General features: G+C 43.9%; 1 protein-coding gene across 5 annotated transcripts in view; it reads left to right on the forward strand.

Annotated features, from left to right (window-relative positions):
- LOC147604701 (uncharacterized) overlaps positions 1–15,528 on the forward strand; it is a 32,101-nt gene extending 16,573 nt beyond the window's left edge. The window contains exons 3-7 of one of the 5 annotated variants that reach the window (XM_086794685.1): positions 9,530–11,230; positions 14,094–14,224; positions 14,340–14,460; positions 14,611–15,082; positions 15,228–15,528. In XM_086794685.1, the coding sequence (XP_086650811.1) occupies positions 9,530–11,230; positions 14,094–14,224; positions 14,340–14,390 (1,883 nt within the window). In that variant the 3' untranslated portion in view covers positions 14,391–14,460; positions 14,611–15,082; positions 15,228–15,528. Of the gene's footprint in view, positions 1–9,529; positions 11,231–14,093; positions 14,461–14,610; positions 15,083–15,227 lie in introns of all 5 variants that reach the window. The other 4 variants (XM_086794683.1, XM_086794684.1, XM_086794687.1 and 1 more) reach the window with 4 other exon arrangements.
- Positions 15,529–16,173: the final 645 nt, after the last annotated feature.

Below are 16,173 nucleotides of genomic sequence, written 5' to 3' on the forward strand. Positions count from 1 at the left end.
ACATTTTGAGGTGTAATGAGCTCATTCATGGGCTGATTTTGAGTACCCAAATGTTGTCCATTAGGCAAAGTTGGTGGTTGATCTTTTGAGCCATTAATTCCCAATGGGAGAAGTCCTTCAAACATGTTATGTGGGCCCGAAGGTGGCTGTCCAAGAAATTCAGCCAATGGTTGGTTTGAATTTTCAGCAAGTACAACATCTCTGCTGTCCAAAATCCTTTGTGTGGAAGGATTAAAGAGATGGTAGCCTTTCCTGCCACTACTATAACCCACAAATATGCACTTAGTTGCTTTGTCATCAAGCTTACCTCTCAACTGGTGAGGTACATGTGCATATGCTATACATCCAAAAACTCTAAAGTGATCAACTTTAGGTTTTCTTTCGTGCTAGGCCTCATATGGCGTTTTGGTTTTCAATGCTTTGGTAGGGCATCTATTCAACACGTGTAGCACACATTATTGCCTCCATCCAGAATTTGTGAGGCAAGCCTTTGCCTTTAACCATGCATCTAGCCATTTCCATCAAAGAACTGTTCTCTCTCAGCAACAACATTTTGCTGAGGAGAATACGGCATCGTGCATTGATGCTTTATGCCTTTTTCTGCCATAAATGCTTTGAAAGCAATGGACATATATTCCCCTCCATGATCTATACAAAGGGTCTGCACTTTGCAGCCTATTTGATTTTCAGCTTGTGCCACAAAATGCCAAATACATCAAATTTTGCCTTCAAGGGATACACCCAAGCAAATGTGTAGTCGTCATCGATAAAGGTTACAAAGTATAGATGCTTCCCAAAAGATGGTGTCCGCATAGGACCACACACATCATTGTGCAGAAGCTGTAATTTCTGGAGAGCCCTTGTTGATCCATCTTTTGGGAATGCATTTATGTGCATCTTATCCAATATGCACCCTTCACATACATGTTTTGGTGGTAGCTCTACATGAGGCATATCCCGTACTATTTTTGCCTTTGTAATAGCATCAAACTGCCATAATTCACATGTCCAAACCTGGCATGCCACAATTCTGCCTCATGCATGGAAGGTGTAAGAGTGGTAACCACATGAAGCATCATGCTCTCTCCTGTCAAACCTGTCAAGCTGATATAACCCATGATACAATGTGCTGGAAGTGACCAATGCATAGCCACCTTCACGGCAGAGTCACATGGGGACGGGGGACGGGGACGGGGAAGTGCCGTCCCGGGGACGGGGTCGGGAACGGCAAAAAAAAACCTCTTTTTTAAAAGCAATTTAGGAGTTGTATGCATGACATACATATAGAGACACACTTTGAACAAAATTTTACACCGAATAGACAAAAAAACAAGAGTCATTTTGAGCAAAATGCGCTAATAAAACATCGATGGCACACTGATTATGTGATTGATAGTCTGATAGATACAAAGAGATAAGTACATGCCTCATGGGCAGTGAGGGTTACAAAAAAGAGTGGGTACAAAATAGGGATACTAGATAGATCACAATAGATCATGGCCATTGGCAGTGGGCACAAAAAAGGTGAGATGGCTCAAGGCTCAAGAGTCAAGCCTCAAGCTCCTGAAGTGCTAGCCTGACGGGAGGCTTGGAAGTCGAAGTCGTCGATGCCATTTGAAGCCTCCTCCTCCCCCTCAGGCTGTAGCTCCTCCTCTACCTCCTCAAGATGCTCCTGAGCTGCAGGATCGTGCTGTGCCATCTCCCATTCGGTGAAGGGATCCGCCTTCCCTGTTGCTGTCGCACATAGCATGCGCAAGTTAGCGCTCACAAAAACCAAATCACTTGCCCTTTGCACTTCAAGGCGGTTCCTCTTCTTAGAGGCAATGTGACTGTAAACGCTCCAAAGTTGCTCCAAGCAACTAGAGCTCACAGCCTGGCTAAGGATGCGAATAGCCAAGCGCTGCAACTCCGGCCCATCTGATCCGTAATCCTCCCACCAAAGAGGAGACCCAATCTTGAGGCGGTCAAGCTGTGCATCTAAACATCCAAAAGATCCCTGCCGCGTCCTGTACTGAGATAGCTGGTCTCTGATCTTCCGCCTGATGGTAGGGTCGGGCTCTAAGCGCTCCAAAATGATCCGCCATCCCCTGCTTACTTCCTTGTCAGCCTCTTGCTTTCTGCCCTGGAACTCTGGATCAACCACAAAGGCAGCCGCATGAAGAGGGGAGTAGTAAGAGTTCCACCTGGACTCACATAATGAGTGGATCTCCTCAAACTCGGCCCTGTCTGGCACAAGCTGCTGGAGTGACTCGATCATGCGATCCATGGCCTCATAGACCTTGCCGATACATATGGTTCACGGCCGTCAATGACTCGTAGAAGGTGAACAATAGGCTTGACCAAGGCATCAAGTGTCTTCACCTTCTCCCACCAAGCGGCATCATCGGCGTGATCTCGGCACGTTCTCCCTATTGCCGATTTTGACTGCGGCATGGCAGAAAATTCATCACTAAGGAAAAGCCCTCTTAGGGCTCCGCCACATGTAGACAAGCGGCCTAGCATGAGGAAGTTGTATGCAAACCTTGTCTCAGAATACTTGAGGAGGGAAAGAGTGCTCCTTTTAGAGAACTCATGTCGCAGCCTTTGGTGGTTGAGGACAAAGGATACAAGCTGGTTAGCCTCCTCAATGGTGGGTGCAATCCATGGCAAGGCACCTATGTCTTTGAGGAGGTTGTTGAGACAATGGGCCATGCAAAAAGAAACTGTGATGGATGGATACATTGACTCAATAATGCTCCCGGCTGCCCTATTTGACGCCTCTCCATCCGCCACCATGCCGACCACAAGCTCCGGCCCAATGACCTCGATCGTGGACGCCCATTCCGCGGCAAGCACATCCACGGCCTTCCCAGTGCCACTCGCATCATGTGACTCGATGAAGTACACTTTGCCCCTTGAGTAGGCCACCACTCCATGGATGGAGCGCTTGCGCGTGTCACTCCATCCGTCTACAATGAGAGAGACTCCGTTAGTCTCCCATGTTGCCTTTGTATCCGCCGCCGCCTGCTCAACGGCTAACTTCTCCCTATCAAGCAAAGTGGTGCGAATCTTTTCCGATGAAGCGCACATAAGAGGGGCCATATTCCCCGATCTTTGTGGCCATCTCACGGAAGTAAGGAGACCTATTTCAAGTAAGGAAAACCATGTAGCATGTTAGCTTTTTTTGGCAATATGACAAATGCTTTGAAGCATGAGACATTAAAAAAAAAAAGAGTGAAGAGAATTGAGTCTCGACTCTCACCGTGCCGCTTGAAACGCAATGTGGTCGTGGTAGAAGAACCTAGCCACCGACCTATCCACCTCATCCTTCAATTTTGGGTTCCAATTCTCGTTAAGAGTGGATTGACGGCGGATGGGAATGGAGGCACCCGATGTGGATGGAGTGGACTTGAATGGTTGAGAGCTTGAAGCAAGATTTGGGTTCCTCTCCACCTCCATTCGCGTCGGTTGCTCTCGTGCTCTCACCACATCATGAGGATCAACGGCAACATGTCGCCCTCTCTTTGCCGCCTCGGCCACCTCATAAACCTTGAGCTTCTCAAGAAGCTCCGCTCGCTTCTCAGGAGTAACGCGTGCGCAAAATTGCACTTGATGACCGGCCTCGTGCAAAAAGTGAGCTCGCACTTTGTTGGCGCCGCCACTTCTCTTGTAGGAACAAAGCTTGCAATTCCATGCCCTTGAACCACCGCCCACTCCACGACTAGCGTAGTGGACCTCATCCCACCATGACCATGTGTGCACCGCCGGCCTCCTTCGTGAAGAGCCCGCAACGGAAGATGTGGCGGCGGCGCCTTCACCTTGAGATGCCATGAATGATGAATAGTGTGAGAGAGAGGGAAGAAGGGTGCGAGAGAGAGAGAGAGAGAGAGAGAGAGAGAGAGAGAGAGAGAGAGAGAGAGAGATGGCTTGGAAGTTGGAACTTGGCACAACTTGGCACAACTTGGAGAGAGATGGATTTGGAAGCTTGAGCAATGAGGCTTGAGAAACGAGTGTGGGTGCAATAGAGAGTGTGCCTTTTTTTATAGCTGGAATTCTGCCCGTTTCTGGCCGTTTCTGCCCGTTGGAGACGTCCCCTCACCGCGTCCCCTGCCCGTCCCGCGTTTCGGGAACGCGTCCCCGGGACGCCCTCAGGCGTCCCCGTGTTGCACGGCGTCCCCTGCACGTCCCCGGCCGTCCCTGTCTCCGCGTCCCCGCGTCCCTACGGCCCGTCCCCGCGTCCCCGTGTGACTTTGCTTCACGGTCTTTCACTCTGCATCTCTTGTCCCCAAAGTTCACTGCATATTCTCTTTTAGCAAAAGAGAAGACGGACAATAAGGTCTTCTTAATCCACGGCACATACAATACATATGGAAGACATAAGTTTGGACCATCTGTCGTTGTGAGGATCACCTCACCAACACCTTGAACTCGATAAGAAGAATTGTTTGCACATGTTACCCGCTTGTCTTCAGGGGCAGCCGTAAGCTTCTTAAACAAATCCCTCCGTGAGGTTATGTGTTTAGAAGCACCACTGTCAAAGTACCATGTGTCGTGCCTTTCATTGACACTGAGAGACGTATGCTCCAATGATGCATCATAACTGTAAATAAGAAAAGTCCACTCATCCTACACAAGATTTATTGATGCATCATCTTTCCTTGTAGGTGATGAAGAAGAATCTATAACCATGCTGGTTTTCTTTTTCTTCTCCTTTGCAAGCCTCTTTTTGCACTCATTCAAGTAATGACCTGGCTTCTTGCAGTTGTTGACATTTGTCCTTTTTCTTGGGCTTGCCTGCATCATTTTTAGCCTTTGGTGAAGGCTGTCTCGAATCAGCCTTAAGCTGAAAAATTGTGTTTGGCTTCTCCTTTGCCCTTATCTTGGGCAACAAAAGCCCCATCACTATTTGTTCTTCCGATTTTACTCCTCCTGTGGTACAAACCAACCAACTAGATTGGTTCTGGGTTTCCCCCGCGTAGATAGAGTGAGCAATGTGTGGAAGTTCAAGTAGGTTTCTGGCAAACATGATAGTGTCATGGAAACCAACTCCTTTTCGGAAATGACCTCATCAATATTGAGCAGCTGCTCCCAAAGATCCTGGAATGAGTCCAAGGTTGCATTTCTCAAGAAAGAGCTTGAGAACTTAGACATGAATGAAGGTGATGGTATGGCTAATACATGGTTTCAAGTACATCCCAAGCTCGCCTTGAGGTCCTGCAAGACTGAATATGTGGTATGATTGATCGCTTTACTAACAAAGCAATCAAAGCCATCGCTTGGGCATCTCGAGTATCCCATCTCTTCTGCTCCTGTGAGGGAGGAGTGGGTAATGCTGTCTGTTGAGCACCACGGCCAAGCGAATTAGGTGCTATGTCAACAAGGCGTACATCTTCACCGGACACATAATCCCATAATCCTTTGGCCACAAGTAGATTTCGGACCATGAAACTTCATAGGGAGTAATTACTACCATCCAATTTGTCCTCTTGGGACAAAACCCTGAATATATCGGTCGTATTTCCAGCCATGTGCTGAAATCTCTTGTGAGAGGGATGCAAACACATGCAACCAAATATGTTGTAAAAAGCACCTGCAAGCAAAATCCCAAACGCACCGGAGTGCAATGCCAAGCAACCACAAAGTCCTGTGTAGATGTTATGCCCCTCGAATACAAGGTTGTAGATAAGCAATGCTGGCAATCTCCAAATTTTTTAGCACCAATGGGTTGATTTTTGTGTCAATTGTACATAATTCACAAAAGCCCCAAAAATCTGTGTACCAATGAGCTTTAATTGTGCGATTAAGCACTAATTTTAGAAAAGCCCCAAATAACCAGCACATTGTTTTTTTTTTGGTGGATGCTCGATCAGGCAGTCGTACGCCTTGAATTGTTAGAGGCGCGCCTCGTAACAACTATGGCTCTAGGATACTCAGGGCACACTTCACTTAGATCCTTCTATGGTGAGGTGGATTGCCTTTGACTTTTATTGTTGGCTTCTTACCACTAAGTCCCAAACCCTCTAGAGTGATAGAACACGGTGGAATGTTTGGGCTACTTTGTTACGGAGGACATGTGTACTTCCCTTCTCCATTGAGGATTTCAGGCAGGCACTCCATGTATGACCTCATGGTATGGCCTTTTAGGAGATGTGTAACTCATAGAGTATGCCTACTTGTCTTATTGAGGGTCTTATTCACCTTATTCCAAATGGTGGTGATAAGGCGAATATTGGTCAATGGAGGCCTATCACACATTGCCTACAAAATAATAGCCAAGGGAGTAAGCATGAGGTTGCAGCTAGTATTGTAGTATGTGATTCATGATATGGAGAATGGGTTCCTTGAAGGAAGAAGCATCTTTGAGATTATCTTCTCTTTTTGGGAGGCGGTTGAATGGGCTAAGGAAAGCAACCAACCCCTAGCCATCTTATTGCTAGACTTTGGGAAGGCATATGATAGAGTTGATTGGGATTTCCTTGAAAGAACCCTTAGATCTCTCAGGTCTAGATCAAAGGTGTTTCATGCTTGTATCGGGACGTTCATAGTAGTGTGCTCACATATGGTGGTAGAGGTGATTGCTTCAAGATCTCTGGTTTTGCACAACAGGGATGTCCCATAGCCCTCCTATTATATCTCATTGTTGTTGAAGCTATGAGCATCTTTCTTCGCTCCATTGCTGGAGTTTTTGGTTTGAATCTGCCTTTGCGTAGTGAAAATGAGCTATTGGACTCTAAGCTTGCTGATGATATTGCTATGTTCTTCAAGGCCTCACACATGTTTTTCCTTTCGGATTGCAATGGAGGAGTTTCGCCTAGCTGCAGGGGCTCTCATTAATTGGCATAAGTTTGTTGGCTTTTGGATTAGTGACTCGCAGAGAGTCAATAATCCAAGGAGTCATTCAGGACTTTTGGATTAGTGAGTCGCAAAGTCAATTGGGGTGCAACGCTCGGCTTTACATGGATTGACATAGGCTGTACTGCAAGATATTTGGGGTGTCAAGTTGGGGTTAATATATTACGTACACAAGAGTTTGCACACCAGCACTTATAAGCATAAGGAAGAAACTTCTTCATTGGAGTTCTAGGAGATTGGATCTAGCCTATAGAGCCTTTGTGGTTAACCAAGTAGTTAACTAAGTACTACTTGTCTCAGCTTGACTGATGGCCTCATGTTGGTGCTTCTCACGTGCACCAACTGTGGAGATTGGTCAGCAACTTTCTCTCGTCAGATTTGGATGGTACATCGAGGACTGCCCATGACCTGTTATGTGTTGGCTAGCTTGCTGTCCATGGGTCGATTGCCATGTGACATGTGTGCCTGTTGCCCTCTGACTACCCCTACTGGCTGCTCAATTTCTCCATGCTTGGGAGATGTGCCCGAAATACCCGTAGTTGTTTCATAGGTTCTCTTGCTGATACTTAGCCCTCTCAAGTTGAGGTAAAATTTCCCCCCATACTTGCCCTCGTTTTCTTTCCAGTTAGGAGTAAGCTTGGGTGTGCTCTTGGGATCTAGAACTAGAAGCTGCTTTATTGCCAACACTCTAGGTGGCTTGGGAGCGGAAGGTTGGGAAGGTGTGGTTTTGGGCTTACCTTTGTTTTTCTTCATCTGGACATTTGCTCAAGCTGAACAACATAGTCTGTAACATGCAACCGAATTATGCGTAGATGTAGAATCCTGTCACACAAAGTCTCACACCGCCTTCTTTATCCCGAGTTTCGTGAGTCTTTAGCAATCCACTTTATCACTCTACACTTTAAGAGATGAAAGAGAGAGAGAGTGATCTGTACACCTTATTGGGTCCCAAATTACCTATTGAAGGGCCCCCTCCTATTGCTAGGAGTATTTTTTTAATTACTTTGAAGAGAATGACTGACTTGGGATTGTAGATAAGCCAAACCCAAGACCTTCGGAAGACCAAGAGTTGGGCTGAACTGTACACGGCTGTAGAAGCACCGATGATGTTCAATCTCAAGGCCAATGCACTCTTCCAAGGCGCTGTAGGAAGGCTGCAAAGTGTGGCTGAGAGATGGGCTGAATTCGGGCTGTTCTAGGCTATGAATATGCAAGATGAATGAATGTATATGCTGCGTTTACCTTCACCTAGGAGGATGCAAACGATGATGTATGTGAATGCTGAAATCTGATGTAGGCTGAGAAACGTAAAGGACTGAAGCGCTTCTTCCTTGGCTGATTGAGATGCGTTTCATGCTGTTGAATGCCCTTATGCCTCATGCAATGATGATCCAGTGCTGAATACTGAATCATTGATGCTTGATTGGCTGAATTGCTGAGACGAATGGAATGATATGCAACGCTTGCTATTTATATGTGAGTATGTGGCTGGTCGGCTGGCTACAGAGCTGGCCGACTACACATTAAATGCTACACAACTGGTAATAATGTGTTATATGTTGAATAATGCTAATAATGCTGAATAAAGTTCTAAGGCTTCTGCAATGGTTTACATGCACATGGGATGAATGCTATGCAATGCAGAATGCTTTCTAATGCAAACCCTAAATCTTCTACTGACTTCTACATGCATGAATGATTCTCTTCAAGTGGGTTAAGGGACTTGACTAACTGACTGACATACGTAGCTTGTGCGTGACATACCCCGGACTGGGGATTACAATGGGACTACGTCATACGACAATTTCATATCCTAAAGGGTCCTACTGCTATACAACGATGCCCTGATGATGAGCCATCTTGTCATCATGCGCTACAGTGCAGAGTGCATGTGACACAGTCGTAGGTTTGCGGCTCAAATCGAAATTGAGAGTTCGACCCGGCTCCTAAACCTCTCTGCATTTCACTTATGCAACTGTAAAGCCAAACTTGTGACTTTATCCGCATATTGGATGATGACTAGTTGCACATTCTGACGCAATTCGTGAAACTCATCCTTGAGTCTCAAGAGATAGTGTGGTGGAAGGAACCGTCGTTTCAAATCCAAAACCAGATCGTTCCATCAAAAGTGGGCTTCATATCGGCATCAGTGTGAGCCTGGAACTAACAATTTCTCGACCAAGTATATTCGTCACCTAACAAATGACAGTTTGCTAACACTACTCTCTTCTTATTGCACTTCTGGTCAGTAGAAAAATATGCTTCAAACTGATGAATTCAAGAATACAAAGCAGAAAGATCAGAATGTCACCTTCTCGGGTAAGTGGTTGACAGAACTCAAAGCAACAACGCATTTCGAGAAAGTTGGTTAGGGAACTTTGTATGCAAAAGGATTATCTTAGATCAAGAGAAGGCTATACTACATCACATGGGGAACTTACATTTAGGACAATATCTTTTATTCTGCCCTCTATGCTATCCACCATTTAGACCACATCGTACAGAAATTTGCAAAGATCAGTTAATGTGCAATGAGAATCCTTCCAAGGATATTTGGCACTATCTTCTTCCTGGCTTATAGTGTCGCATTTATAAGTCGTCTATATTTTTTGATGACTGTGCATGTGTGAATCTATAAAAAAATACATTTTTTCAAACCATTCTGATTTCTAAATTTTGAAGGCAAACTTGTTGGCAGGTCCTCTTACTGAAGATTTACGGAACTGCTCTTTGTTGGAGACCTTGAATCTCGAAAGAAATAGAATTGCTACAAGCTTTCCCAGAAAGATAAGTAGCTTGAGAAGCTTGCGATCTTTCAATATCGCTCACAACATGTTCAAGGGGCAGATTCCCTCTGAACTTTCAGAAATTGCTGAACTCACCGAGGTTCACCTCCAGCACAACTTCCTCTCTGGTACTATACCTTCAAGTATCAGTAGGTGCCGCTTTTTAACAAACTTGGATGTCTCTTCAAACCAGTTGACGGGTTATATTCCAAGTAGCTTTGGTGATTTGATTCTTTTAGAAGACCTCCGTCTGGCAAACAATTTTTTTCAGGGCAACATCCCAAGTGAACTTGGGGCATTGCTTAGTCTCAAGACTTGCCTTGACCTCTCTCACAACCGTTTGTTTGGTGAAATTCCTGCCACCTTGGGTAACCTTCATGGTGTGGTGCTTATCAATTTGTCGGATAATCTCTTGTCTGGCCAACTTCCTGAAAGCATTGGCAGCTGCTCATCTTTAAGAAAACTGTCAGTGGGGGGAAATGGAATCACAGGAAATATTCCAGCAGGCTGGGTTTCCTTGACAGTGCTGGAGTCTTTGAATCTTTCTCGAAACAGACTCTCTGGGAGCATTATATGGGATCTAGGCTTCATGGTAGCACTTTTAGTAGTGGATTTGTCATACAACACTTTCACTGGTGAGATCCCAGACTCTCTTACAGCTCTGGTAAACCTTCAACACATTGATCTCTCTGCAAACAACCTCCAAGGTGTTATTCCAAATTTTAGGAACCGAACCCGAGTTTTTCTGAGTGGCAATAAGGGCCTTTGTGGAGGTTCTACAAACACCTCTTGCCCTCCGTTGCTGCAGGTAACTCCTGCAGTACAGTCCCCTGATATTTCAAAGGTGATTGCAGAAAATGTGGGCATCGGGTTGTGTAGTTTTGCATTTTTTACTATTCTTTGTCCTGTGGCTTGGATATTGTTTTTTCGTCAATTTCAACCGGATAAATATGAGGCGATGATTGATGCAATTCAAAGTCACCCACCTAGATTGATTGTGTGTCTCAGACAGTGTTTGAGATGTTTCCCTTTACTTGATTGCCTTCGCAAAAGAATCACAATACGAGAAGTAAGAACAGCTACCAATGACTTCAGTGATGCAAATATTATTGGATTCGGGCAGAAGTATACAGTATATTCAGCGGTCTGGCCAGAAGAAACTCCGCTTAAAGAAAAGAGAGTGGTAGTTAAACGATTACACGAAAACTATCAAGACCATATACCTTTTTACCTACAGCAAACAAGGGCACTTTTTCATGTCCAGCATTGCAACGTCTTGACAATAATTGACTGGTGCTCACACTCTAAGGAGCTTTGTATCCTTGTGAGTTCCAACAGAAATGGCAGTCTGGACTACTACCTATACAATGCTGACATAGTGGTTTACCTTGGATGGGAACAGCGTCTCAAGATTGTGTTTGATGTGGCAAATGGCTTAGCTTACCTACACAGGAAGTGGTGGGGAAGTAGAGTTGTTCATTGTAATTTGCAACCGAACAACATTCTTTTGGATGAGAATTTTGAGGCACATATTTCTGGTTTAAGATATTGTTCAAGGTCCAACTTGAAGAATTTTTTCCACGAAGAAAGTGAGGCATGTTACACATCGCCAGGTTAGTACATTAAATGCTGTGCTACATACATATGCATTCCAGTGGATCCAAAAAATTCAAGTTAATCTGTTTTGTAGCAGAACCAGTGATATTGTCTCTAGTATTTATTTATCGTGAAAGAGCTAATAAGGGAGAAGTAGTACCTTTTGTTAGGTTTGATCGTGCATAGTGTTGTACATAGATTCCCATTTAGGCTTTATAAGGTACAAACGTAGTAGGTACACCTGAAGGATGTAAAATGTAAGAATCTTATAGGAGGTTAATGATTAAGTGATCAGAAAATTGCAGTCTGAAGGATTTTCTGAAGCCCGATGTTGATGCATCAATGGGCCTTAAAACAAGTTATGGGTCACGTGAACTTCTAGCTGTATCCCTGCATTGACACCACAACACTTAGGATCATCTGGCAAGAGCTTGTGCACTCTTTTCTGACTAGAGATAATTTCGTGTGATGTGACTATATATGGACAATTTATCTTTCCAACTTGACTGGTCCAATGCATCATTTAATGCAGCACATGAGGGCCAATATATTCTAGATCTTCTGCACCATGAGATACCAAAAGGCACACGATAATGTGGTACAATGATATATCCTTGTTCTGTTCTAATTGTGATCCGGTTTCGTTGTGGCAAGAGGTGTAGAGCCCACCTCTCGTTCAAACATGAAGCATGCATTTTCCAGTTGGGAGGCTAGCTCTTGGAACTCCAGCAAGGTGGTAGCTGGCCTAGGATCTACTGCTGAGGGTCAGGGGCAAGGCCTGCATCACCCATTGGCAAACCATGAAATCACCTGGATAGGCCAGGAGTTGGGGCCACCAACACAATAGTCCATGTCATGAGCTCCACCATTCTCTCTCCAAGCAGGAGTTGGAGTTTTGGCCAGCTCCTAGAGAATGCAGTCTGCATAGTTGGCGGGCCGGAACATGTGGAGAAAGGTGTCCTGTAAAAAGTGGCCAAGCCCACAAAATGATCTACTGGGAACATAAAGCCTTCTAGGGTAGATGGGAAGAGCACCACATAGGTGTATTCCGGTCGGCTCTTGCACATGGCCAGGAAGTGCCTCACAGCCCCAACACTGTGGAGAGGGGTTCCGGACCCGGAGGGTTGGCTTGACCTCCAGCATTGTTACTGAAAGTGGGATTCCCAAGATTAACAAACATGGGAAGGGATGGAGGGGGACTTCCAGGAGATACAAAATGGACTGGCCTCCTACGGCTATAGGAATGTACTGAGAGAGGACGTTTGATTAGACTGAACAGATTAGCACGGGAATGTATAGTGGGCATACAGTGGTGGGCATACAGAGGGTACACATGAACAAGATAACAAAGATCCCAAAGTTTTGAGTGGCCCACTGGGCGTGCCAAATTCTCGTGTACCTGTAGCAGACCTGACTACCTTGCACAATAAGGGGAAAGAAGCTACTCCTTGACAGTATGGCCTAGGGAGTCACGATGTAGAAGCTTACACAGATGAACACACTTAAGCTCTCTCATTCAATGAACATTATAGACAAGATAAAAAGACACTGTGGAGTGCTCAATACTTAGGGGGCTCAAACCGTTAACCTCTCATCATTGTTACAAGGCTACTCACTGTACCGTGCACACTTAGCAATGGTCACAGTGCTAGAAAGCCAAATGGGAAGACACAAGACATAGTACACTCCATTGGTACAACAATGACTCAAATTCTCAATAGAGAGAACTGCAAGATGAGCCCGCTCTCCATTGTGGAGAGTCCTTTTGTAAGCCTAGAGAGTCCGGTAGGTGAGCACTACCAACCGTGACTAAAATATATACCTAGGTGAATCCAGGGACATGCCCAAATTCACCTTATAAGAAAGTGCAATTTATAACCTCATGGTAGTCATCCACAAGACAATAAATCAATGTTGGACTCGATGTTGATGTGTGCCATTGAAGTAGCCGAAGAATGACCACCTGTATGATTGATTCCTTTTGGGTCCACTTAATGTCTCTTGGGAGTTCCCATTAGACACTGATCCACTTGGGAGTATTTGCATGCCGGGCACCCTTAGTGGCTACACCTACGGCGAGAGATTTAAGAAGGGGGAGTCTACATTGTACTCAAGAGTGGGGGAGTCAATCCGTATGTAAAGCACGTGGCTCAAACCATCTAGTAGCTTGGGAGTACCAAAACCTGCTCAGTCCCTCCTATTCGAGCTGTCTGGAGGACTCAAATGCCTATCTTGGGAGGTGGCCTCTGCCCAACATGCAAGTGATCGTCCGGAAGTGAGGAATGTAAGTGATCGTCCGGAAAAGGCATCAAGGAACAAGGGGTCTGATGATTCTTCTATATATTGTATCCCTTAAAGGTCTCTGTAAAGTAGCCTGGTGATGACAGTGTGCCATTTTACAGTTTCATATTGGACGGAAGCAAGACCATTGTATTTTTTACTGGTTGTCCTTCTCCACTTCTTAGTTTGTATTCTATCAAGAGGATCATGGGTTTATATCCTTAAGTATTAAAGAAGAATCTTGTGCTTACTAGAAGCCATAGTAGAAGCTATAGCATGATACTAGCGATTCTGTATTGGACAAATTGTTCACACATTGTAAGAGCATGGAGACCTTGAACAGATGAAAGCATGGTTCATGACTGAACAGCGCAAAAGGGGGCAATGACAGAATCTTGAGGTGGACAAGTGTCAAGCTTTGAGAACCACGATTAAATATGAAACATTTGTGTTAGATTAGTTACATGGAAAAACATAAAGCATTTCTCTTACTAAACAAGAAGTAGCAGCTTTTTGAAGTCTAAGCAAATCATTTACTTGGCCAACAATTTGTTTCAAACTTAGATTACTTTGTGCTCATACATTTTCATATAAATGCAGAATGTGTACATGGTGAACCCTTGACCAAGGAGTCTGAGGTGTACAGCTTTGGAGTATTTGTATTTGCATTACTTACAAGACATGTGCCTGAACAGTGCATGTCAATGCTTGGCATGCCACTGGAGAAATGGGTGAGGGAAGGTTTTCCTTTGCTGAAAATACAGTTAGTTGATTATATAGTTCTTCAAACAGCACCCTGTGCGGAACACATTTTGGACCTTTTAAAAATAGCTCTGTCATGCACAGAAGAGAACCCTAAGGTCCGGCCCACAATGTTGGAAGTCACAAGCAAACTGAAAGAGCTTCCGACATTAGAAATTGGACCTGAATCAGATGCTCAAAATGTCATAGCAGAAGAAGGATCTAGGTTTGTTGGAATGATCATTATAACAGCAAGGTTTTTATGAGTTGTCTAACTTTTTGAAAGTCCTGGTGTGTGCAAATGATCATTTTATTGGGAATTCTTTAACTATTTTTTTACCTGGCCTAATGTTCAATGGTTCTTTTTTGTCATCAGCTTGACCCCTGCTTTCAGCCGTTTTGAGGAGCCAATTGCTGTACCATTCAAGTTCTTTGCATGAGTGTAGACTGCAAGGCCCTGCTGTTTTGCTTCAAGTAAAGAAAATACTGCTTTAATATTGCAGGTGGGGTATTCTAGAGGTTGTGGCCATTATACCATAATCTCTTTGGAAAATCTAGAGAGAGAAAAAAGAGTAGCCAGCATTATTAAGAAGAAAATTGTATGGCGTTCATCTCATCAACTCGGTTAAACCTCCCCAAAAGTTTGGTCCAACTTATATAGACCATGAGCTGCCTGTGATTTAGAAGTTCTTCTTGCTTCCAAACATTCTGGAACAGTGGATGAGAGACCATTAGTCTGCCAATGCACCCAAGATCATTGAGCAGAAGTCTAGCACCGAGGCAAGGAGTACGCGATGCTCTCAAGATCTTATTCAATTGTCATTAATTTTGGGAGAAAAAGGTACAAGGTAATGTTGCTGCATCACATAGTAGTGAACATTGTAGGCATGTTTCCTCAGATTGCCAATGTGGCGATAAGGTCTACATAAGTTGCATCTTGCTTCTGAAAGCTTATTCTAGCCACACTGATTGATCTCGTTTGTCTTGATGCAGCACATTCAGCCGTATTGAGTTCAAGCTCTTCAAATTACTGTACATATTCTTACAGCTTTTTGCATAATTGTACGTATTCTCGAGCTAGTGAAGGCTTTGCAGATTCTATTGCAAAGATATGAGATGAAGTCCTCATTACACTAGTAAGCAGAATGTCCTATTCTCTTCATCAAAAAACTAGTCCAAAGCTCTCTATTTGTTCAATTTTCAAGTCATGAAATCCTCATTCACACTAGCAAGCCTCTTTGTCAAAAACCAGTCCAAATATTAAGGGGAAAAAAATATTTTCAAGATTGAGTGATGCTTGAGAACCCTCATTTTCTTTCTGGGTTTTGCTCCCTCTCGCTTGTGGGCATGGATCAAAAAACAAAGAAAACCTAGCACAACCACCTTCAAGTTTGGAATAGTATTTTTGAAAAAAGTGTTAGCGGAACATAGAGCACAATTTTGATTGGATTAGGATCAAGAAGCAATTTTTATTAGAATAGGACCAAGTTGCAATTGGGAGGTATTTTAAAAGAGAACCAGTAACTTGCATCCATCCACCACTAAGAATATAAGGGCATACATGATGTAAGAGTTGCAAGTTATGCGTGTAGTTCTCTAATTGTTATCATGAGCACAAGATCAAATTCAAAAAAAGAAGAGAAAATTGTTGAGGAGTAAGAAATCTAGAGACAAATATCAAAGATCTTGAAGAGGTTTGTTTATCATTTAAGATAACCTTTTCAAATTTATTAAATAAGGAGAGTCTTTTTGAAGTTTAATTTAGTTATCTATATAGGTTATATATATATATATATATATATATATATATATATATATATATATATATCTTGAAATGAATAAATGAGAGTGAGTGTGTGTGTGTATGACACCTATATATGTAAGTGTAGATGGCACACAATCATTGGAGAGAGAGAGAGAGAGACAAATTAGAAACTTT

This window comes from Cibotium barometz, chromosome 61, assembly GCF_041138505.1.
Source record: "Cibotium barometz isolate CiBa-2024 chromosome 61, ASM4113850v1, whole genome shotgun sequence".
In the NCBI taxonomy this organism is placed as follows: domain Eukaryota; kingdom Viridiplantae; phylum Streptophyta; class Polypodiopsida; order Cyatheales; family Cibotiaceae; genus Cibotium; species Cibotium barometz.